At 31.1% G+C, this 9,042-nt stretch overlaps 2 protein-coding genes across 2 annotated transcripts; one reads left to right on the top strand and one right to left on the bottom strand.

The window, feature by feature from the left end:
• On the top strand, nt 1–1,179 carry LOC106758354 (uncharacterized mitochondrial protein AtMg00810-like). Its single transcript, XM_014641287.1, has one exon. The coding sequence runs from the start codon at nt 1–3 to the stop codon at nt 1,177–1,179; it is 1,179 nt and encodes a 392-aa protein (XP_014496773.1).
• Nucleotides 1,180–1,618: 439 nt separating this feature from the next.
• Nucleotides 1,619–8,760, bottom strand: LOC106758353 (cysteine-rich receptor-like protein kinase 10). Its single transcript, XM_022780155.1, has 6 exons — nt 7,974–8,760; nt 3,013–3,134; nt 2,728–2,938; nt 2,308–2,545; nt 2,070–2,223; nt 1,619–1,948 (listed from the first exon to the last, which is right to left on the bottom strand). Exons 1-6 carry the CDS (start codon nt 8,758–8,760, stop codon nt 1,619–1,621), a joined length of 1,842 nt encoding a protein of 613 aa, XP_022635876.1.
• Between the last annotated feature and the right edge of the window lie 282 nt (nt 8,761–9,042).

Genomic DNA, 9,042 nt, shown 5'->3' with positions numbered 1-9,042 from the left:
ATGAAACTTCCTCCTGGCTTCCCCCATAATGATCAAAATCAATTGTGCAAACTTCAAAGATCTCTATATAGGCTCAAGCAAGCTGGACGACAATGGTATGATAAACTTTCTAGTTTTCTTTTATCTAATAATTATACACGTTCTAATGTTGATCATTCTCTTTTCCTGAAACATGATACTTGCCACATCACTGCCATCTTAATCTACGTCGATGACATTGTTCTTGTGGGCAACAACGCCACTGAGATACAAAATATCATAAATTCTCTTGATAGTCTTTTCCACATCAAAAACCTTGGCGATCTCACTTACTTTCTTGGCTTGGAAGTGGCTTGGAACATCTCTGGTATCCACCTCAGCCAACACAACCCTTCATCTTCTCACAGAAGCTGGAATGCTAAATTGTGCCCCATGCCAACTCCCATGGCACATTCTTCACGTCTTACTAGTCAAGGTGACCTCCTCAATGATGAAGATGCCTCCTCCTACCGAAGACTCATTGGTCTCCTCATATATCTCACAAATACCAGACTTGACATCACATTCTCAGTTAATAATCTCAGCCAATTTGTCTCCTCTCCTATTACCCTTCATCAGCAAGCTGCTCACCGCATCCTTAGATATCTCAAGGGGAGTCCTGGCAATGGCATTCTCCTCCACAACAACAATACCAATCAGCTCAAAGCCTACAGTGATTCTGACTGGGCCACTTGCCCCGAATCCAGAAAATCTATTACTGGTTACTCCATCTACTTCGGCAATTCTATCATCTCTTGGAAATCCAAAAAGCAACAGACCGTTTCCAAAAGCTCTGCAGAAGCTGAATATCGGGCTCTTGCCACTATCACCTGTGAGCTACAATGGTTAACCTACATTCTTCATGACCTTTGCATCCTCGCCGTCCAACCTGCTCTTATCTACTGCGACAATCGCTCCGCTATCCAGATTGCTTCTAATCAAGTCTTCCATGAATGCAACAAACACATAGAAATAGACTGCCACATTGTCAAGGATAAACTCAACGATGGCCTTCTCAAACTGCTCCCTATTTCCACCACTGAACAAGGAGCGAATCTCTTCACCAAACCCCTTGCTCCTGCTGTTTTTAAATACCTTCATTCCAAGCTGGGAATGACTAATATCTACTCCCAGCTTAAGGGGGATGATAACATTAGTTAATGGGCCGCAAGACCTGGCAGCCCGACCCTCTTTCTTTTCCCTTTTTTATTGTATTTCTTTCATCTCATTGTATCACACTTTTACTTTTCAATAATATTCCCTTTTCTTCTTCTTTCTGGATGCTTCTTCTCTTACGCATAAAGCTTATTCTCTGTTCTTGCTTCTTGGTGTCTAGGGTTCGTTCTCCGGTTCATTTTTCCAAGTACGTCTTCTTGCTTCTTTCCACTGTAATTTGGTTCGCTATTCTTTTACAATTTCTTTGTCCCATGGATTTCTCCCATTATCTTGATAGATGAAAAAACAAAGTTAAAATAAAAAATTTCGTACAATTTGATAATACACTCAATTATAATTTGATAGGTATGACATAGTTAAGTTTAAATAGTATAATATGATGATTCAACAAAATATGTACAGATAATGATATTTAACATAAAAACTATCGAGGATAAAATTTACTTATAGACATCTCATTGATTGAGGCTGGTATGGAATTGTTGATGGATTGTCTCAAACTTAGGTTGTGCCCAACAATTGGATTTGTTCCTCGATTCAAAGAAAATGTTGGTTCTAGGGGAAAAGGTAATTCAACCAAGTGACCATTGAGATATGAGACAATTGTTAACATTGTAGGTCTAGCATCTGGATTTTCTTGAACGCATAATAAACCAATCTTAACACACCTAATGACTTCAATATTAGAATGATTTTCTTTTAATTTTGGATCTAGTGCACTCAGTGGTGTTTCATCCCTCCAATGCTCCCATACCTGTGACAATTGGTAAGTTTAGTCAAATTATTACACTTTTTACGTTATAAACTAATTTCATTTATACATTAAGCATAAATGATAATAAAATAAAAATATGGCAAAATTATATTATACTCACAAAATTTAAAAGACAATTAACAATACGATGTGGTTCATATGAACCTATGTTCTTTTTTCCACTAACGATTTCGAGAATCATAACTCCAAAACTGTAAACATCTGATTTCTCAGAAAATTTGCCAAACATTGCATACTCTGGAGACATATAACCACTGCAAAATTAGAAGAAAAATGACAAATAATTGTAAGCATGTTGTCAAGGGATGATAAAAGTAGGAATGATATTCAGAACTTACTATGTTCCAATAATTCTCTTTGTACTTCCTTCTTGTTGATCATTTTCAACAATTCTAGCAAGGCCAAAATCTGAAATTTTTGGATTCATATTTTCATCTAATAGTACATTACTAGGTTTGAGATCACGATGTATAACTTTAAGTCGAGAATGATCGTGTAAATATAGAATTCCTCTAGCAATCCCTTCTATTATTTTGTAACGCTCATACCAGGACAAAAATCTTTCTTGTTTAGTATCTACAAAAACATTCATTGTGAAAAAAATAAGAGATATATATTAAAGGTTTAAAATACAATTAAACCCTTAAAAGTTTATAAGACAATATTAAATATCTTAAATAAGTATATATATATATATATATATATATATATATATATTAAACTTAAATAAAACTAAAGAGAGATGAAAAGAATCAAACCAAATAAGAAGTAGTCCAAACTCTTGTTGGGCACATATTCATAGATAAGTATCTTCTCTTCCTCATCAAGACAAAATCCTTTGAAAGTTACTAAATTTCTATGTTGGAATTTGGCAATCAACATAACCTCATTTTTAAACTCCGCTAAACCTTGCTTAGAATTTTTTGAAAGTCTTTTTACCGCTATAGTTGTTCCATCAATAAGAATACCCTAAAAAAAGTAGATAATTATTTAATGTTAAAAGCAAGAACATACAATAAACAAAATAACACATTTTCTTATACCTTGTAAACTTCTCCAAATCCTCCTTTTCCTATCTTATTGTCATCTGAAAAGTTGTTTGTTGCTACTTCAATTATTGACAACTTGAATTGCAAGGACTCTACAGTGAAACTTTCAAGTCCAACTACAAAGAACTTCAATCGTTAATCCAAGTTTAAAATTTCATTAAGTCTTCTAAATGAAAAATAAGTATTATAGTTTTTTTCTTCTTTATCATACTTACGATTTTCTATGAGTATAATTTTATTACTCTTTCTTGTTTTTCTTCGAATCAAACTATAACAACAAATGCCGAAAAGTAGTCCTGACAAAGTAATAGTGGAAGTAAGGATCACGATAATAGTTCCTGATCGACTTTTTCCTGTATAAAAAAAATATATCGTATATTGATAACAAGCATATAAAAAGCAACTTGTTAAAATTTATAAACTAGAATATTATTTATGAAAAAAAAAGTTTCTTCATGACAACAACTAGTTGATCTAATTAATTTCATCATGTTAAGAAATCTTTTAGATTTTAGCATTGTGAATTGAAAAATATGATTAGAATGGTTAGTTAGTTTCCATGAAAAACCATAGTCATGAATAAAACCTATAAACTAATACCATGATTATAAAAATGTGAAGCATATCTACAATCTTAGACTAAAATAATTTGATCCAGATGAATGATCTTGCAAAAGAATACACAACTTAATACATCAAAGTACACTGTTGACAAAAATTACCATTAAAAAAGTTATTATATATGATAACAAAAGGTTTAAATCTCTTTTTGGTCCCTAAGTTATGGGCGGATGTTCAGTTTAGTCCCTGCTTTTAAAAATGTAAACCTTTGATTCCTAAGTTATAAAAAATGCATCAAATGAGTCATTTTTTTATGTTCGTGGTCAAAATACAAAGAGCAATCTAAAGTGCTGTTATTATTAAGAAACAAATCAGAGCAATCTAAAGATGTAGCAGTTGTTAAGAAACAACCAAAAATAGTATTTCAAGTTAAAAAAGGACTCATTTGATACATTTTTTATAACTTAGGGACCAAAGTTTTACATTTTTAAAAATGGGGACTAAACTGAACATCCGCTTATAACTTAGGGACCAAAAAGATGTTTAAACCATAACAAAATACCCATAAGACATATATGTGAACTTATTATGATAATGAAGTACTTATACACGAAGGTCAATCTAAATTTAGAATTTTTTTAGTATTGTTCATTTTTGTAAACATATCCCTCATCCTTAATATTTCAAAAAAAAAAAAAAATCTTTAATACACAATCCGTCGTTTACAAAACAATACCTCATTCATTAGTCACATCCTCTTACTCAATGAAACAAGCCCTATTACCGCCATAAAATATAAATTCATTAAGTTCACAAAACTTTAATTTATGAAAAATCAAACATCTCCTAAATTTAAATACAAGCAAAGGGGGTTGGTAATGTAGAACTAAACTATAAGTTTCACATTTTAGACTATGACAATTTACACATTTGGGCCTAAAGATTTGTAGGAAAAAAAGAAGACATTGAAATGTTAAAAAAAGGGTTAAATATGTTTTTAGTTCCTATACTTTGGGACGATTTTGGTTTTAGTCTCTCTTTCAAACTATAGTACAATTTAGTCCTTCAACTTTAGAAAACTCTGGTTTTAATCCTTTTTACCAATTTTTTTTAACTTTATTTGTTGTTTCAAACGCGTTTCTCAGTTAACATTGAAGCAAAAATGTGTCAAACAGTGTAAACAATCTGAATGCTATAAAGTAAGGTGCTTGAAACAGCAAATAAAGTTTAAAAAATTTGGTAAAAATGACTAAAACTAGAATTTTCTAAAGTTGAAGGACTAAATTGTACTATAATTTGAAAGAGGAACTAAAACCAAAATCACCCCAAAGTATACGGACTAAAAACATATTTAACCCTTAAAAAAATGATAGAATATAGTGTCTTTAAAGCAATGAGCTAGATTAAGGACGCAATGACAATGGAAAAGTATAATGGGACAAAGATGAAATAAAAAAAAAAAAAAGAGGCTTCAATGTTAACCCTTATTAACTTCATAGATAAGGGATCCTTTTCAATAGAAGTCAATTAAGAGAGAGATTTCCAGAGAATTTTATGCTCAATTAATGTTTTTTTTTTTTTTTATTTCTCTGGAAAATGTGCTTTTTTTATCTTTTCTAATTCTAAGTTTCTTGGTTGTTTGAAATTTACATTTTGTATTAATAGAGTTTATATTTTATTTTTAACTATTTTTATATATTGGTTTGGGAGAATTCAATTATCTCGTTTAATTATATTTGTTTTTACTAATTAAATAACATTAGAATCTAAAGAAAATTGTAATAATTTGGTATGAAAATGAAAAAAAGACAATGATTGGAATTTATTTACCAATTGCTTTGAACAAAATAAAATAATAGTTGGCACAACATTTATTTAAAATGTTGGATTTGACGAACTTCGCTTGGGGATCTTTTCCAAGTCTTATTTTTGTACCAGCTGCAGCAGATCAGAAGTTAAAAACAATACTTTGAGGGTGAAAGTATAATGGATGATATTAAACTAATTGCAGTTTAACATGCTTTCTTGAAAAAGGTTTTTGATTTTGATTTTGTGGAGCAGAAAGTAACTAATTAGAGAAAAGGATACACCTTGTGGTGCAAATTGATGATAGGTAATAAGTTTTTTTTTTTTTTTTTTTTTTTTTTTTTTTTTTGTGGAGATATCTAAAAAACTATTGCAAGAAGCTAAGTAAGTTGTTCCTTGAGGGGCTTTGACTCGATCCTACAAAGTGTCACAGTCGCTTCACTTATTGAAAGGCAAAACGATAATTTTTCATAGTAAAAATTCACTAGTTTTAACACTCAACCAGAATCAAAGCTAATTATGCCAGATGATGCGGCAAAAGAAAATTAGTATCACTGATTACAAACATGAGTATACATTTTTTGTTTTTCTTAAAAGAAAGTGAATCTTCATAAGTTTAAGTTGTTTATAACATTATAGTCATATTGAAATATTATTTATTTTTTATAGAGCTGTCAAAATGGGTCACAATCTGTGGGTCAATCCGGCCCACCATGAGTTTCAGACCGGGTTGAATTTGAAAAAATTGTATTTTTTTTATGCGGTTCAGATTTCAACCCGACTCATTTAAACCCGACTCATGCAATCCGGTTCATTTAAACCCGACTCATGCAGGTTTAACCCGTGGTGGGTTGAGTTGGCCCACCAACCCACCTACGTAATATTATTTTATTAAAGTTTAATTTTAATTTTATAAAAAAATATTTATTATTTTTTTTGCTTGAAAAAATTATCTAAGTTTCCTATTTTTAAAATTAATTAAACACTCATGTGGGAGTGAAATTTAAGAATAAAATTTATTTAAATTTGAATTATAAAAAGTTTGTATTTTTTTATTTTAAAAAATTTGTAATTAAGTGAACCCCAACCCGTTTACCTACCAACCTGTGGTGGGTCGAGCTGAGTTCGAATTTTTCTAAATCGCTAATAAAAGAGCTGGGTTGGATTAGATCACTAAGTGACCAACCCGTGGTGAACTGGGTCAAATAACCCATTTTGACAACTCTAATTTTTTAGAAACTTGACTTAATTTATAAACTCAAAAATAATAATAGACTCATTAATATTGTAATTTGTAATGTATGTACTAAAATGATATAAACTACAAAATCATGATCAATCATTCAGATACAGAAAAACCGATCACTCACCATTAAAATCAGTTAAACATCCAATTAGGCTAAATATATCAGTAATTAAGTTTAAAGAAAATTAAATTATAATTAGATTGATCATAATCAAAAGTTTATAAAAAAAAACTATAAATATAAATTCAAAGATATGATTGTTAGAACTTTTGAACGTATTTATTATATTATTAATTGCTTTACCGAATTTAAGTTGAATTTAAGTTGATTTTAGCATCAAAGTAGTTTTATAAGTATCTAAGCCACAAAACTGTTTTAAGTGAATGTTTAACCCTACACCTAAAATATAATTATTTCTAAAATATTGAAAATAATGTTTTTATTTAAGAGATAGGATAATATTACTTTGACAACATTTTTATGATAACATTTTAACATCATTTACGTGTTATTTTGTGATTGGTCCAAAAGTATTCCACAATCAATAATAATAATCATAATCATTTACGTGTTATTAAAATGTTGTCAAAAAAATATTATCACAGTATCGTTATCTTAATATAATATATATATATATATATATATATATATATATATATGAATATTTTAATTATTAATTAATAAAATATGAGCAAAAGTATGTTAATATATCTTTTATAGATTCAAAAAGTTCATAGATATTTAATTCCACTACAAGGGTATTTCACTTTTTCACTATTAGATTATTCGGTGGATCTTACTAAAAAGAGTTGAAGTTTTTGTGTATATATATATATATATATATATATATATATATATATTCTTTTTTTTTCCCTCTGCTTCTATCAGTAAACTCAACTACAATTAACAACTCTGAACAATTAAATATCTATCATTTCACCCTAGAGACTATATGACCAATTTAGGTAAGAACAATTTTAATTCTCAACTTAATGGTTTCATAAAACGTTCATAAATAACTTATGACCTCCATTTATTTCTAACATGAGGTTTCTATATCATCTAAAGTTTTGACCTCTTCAGTTTTTACAGAAATCGTCAAAGATTATTGACGATTTTGATTTGCATTAAAATCGTTAAGAGTGATGCCTAGTCGTGATGAATTATGACCACTTTAGTATTAATATTTTGTACTAAAGTTCCAAACTCGATTTATTTACATTTGAAGTTGAAGTTTTCATGATTCCTAATCACTTATCACATCATCAATAATATTTTTTTTTTATTTGTCCATTTTTGTAATATTAAAAAAAATAGAAGATGAAATCGAAGAAGAAAAACCTGATGATGGAGCGAGTCTTTCTGGTGGATTATCAGTGACGAGGCCATAGAAAGGGTACATCTCATACCAAATGTTACAACTCGGAAACACAACTCTCCCTCCTTGTTTTCCATCACAGCATGTTGGAAGCTCATCTATTGCTTCTGAAAGACAAGTTCTGCAGTTTTCCGGTGACAAATCCTGGGTACACTGAGCGAGACTGTAAACGGTCTCAGAATGAGACAAGTTCGTTTCCTTTGTCGAGAACCTCGCATCCGAAACTGCTGCTGCTTCTGCAGTTCGGTTCATTGCGTTGTGCAAGAAGTTCATGAAGCTGATTGTGGAGTTGGTGGAGACATCGCTAGTGCTGACAAGAATATGTTCTGGAGACGTGGCCACGACGGAGAAGAACGACACATTGGAATACCGAAGCTTGCATTCAGCGTACCACATCACAGCCTCTACGGAGTTGTTACAATCTGGGTCTGTAGATAACTTCTCGGTTGCGTTGGCCACGCATTGTTTGCACAGGCGTAAGGGTATGTCACCCCTACACATGAACAAACCATACACCGTGTTGTTTCTGCTGAGGATCGTGGTGTTGTAGAATAACGTAGCAGATGCGTTGGAAGTGAAGGAAGAGAAAAGGGTTATCAAGTTCTTCTCATAGATGCTTCTAGAAGATGTTCTGTTTGCACTGCAGTTTTGGTACTCAAAATAAACCCTGTCCTCGTTCTGTGCTTTAGTGGTTGGGAAGTTCAACAAGGTAATAACAAAGATAAGAAAGACGAGGTTATTGGAAGGCATGGTTCTGTTCGTGTTCAAGGATGGGTGGTTTCTGATATTCACTGTTCAGGTTTTCTTCTGTTTTGTAATGGAAGATATAGGTGAAGTTGAAACTTCGAAATTATTGTGAGGGATTGCATTCCAAAGTCAATGAACTGGGCTAGTCAAAGTCAACCACTCATCATGTCTCTGTCGTTTGTGATCATCTGAAACTATTACAATTTTTGGAACATCATGCGTTGAAAATGTCTTCATGAAAGATGGAAAATGTCAAAATGAGATATGAAAAGTAAAAATGTTCAT

Source organism: Vigna radiata, chromosome 4 (genome assembly GCF_000741045.1).
Source record: "Vigna radiata var. radiata cultivar VC1973A chromosome 4, Vradiata_ver6, whole genome shotgun sequence".
Classification (NCBI taxonomy): Eukaryota; Viridiplantae; Streptophyta; class Magnoliopsida; order Fabales; family Fabaceae; genus Vigna; species Vigna radiata.
The sequence above is the reverse complement of the archived record's forward strand: the minus strand, read 5'-3'. Positions and strand labels throughout refer to the sequence as shown.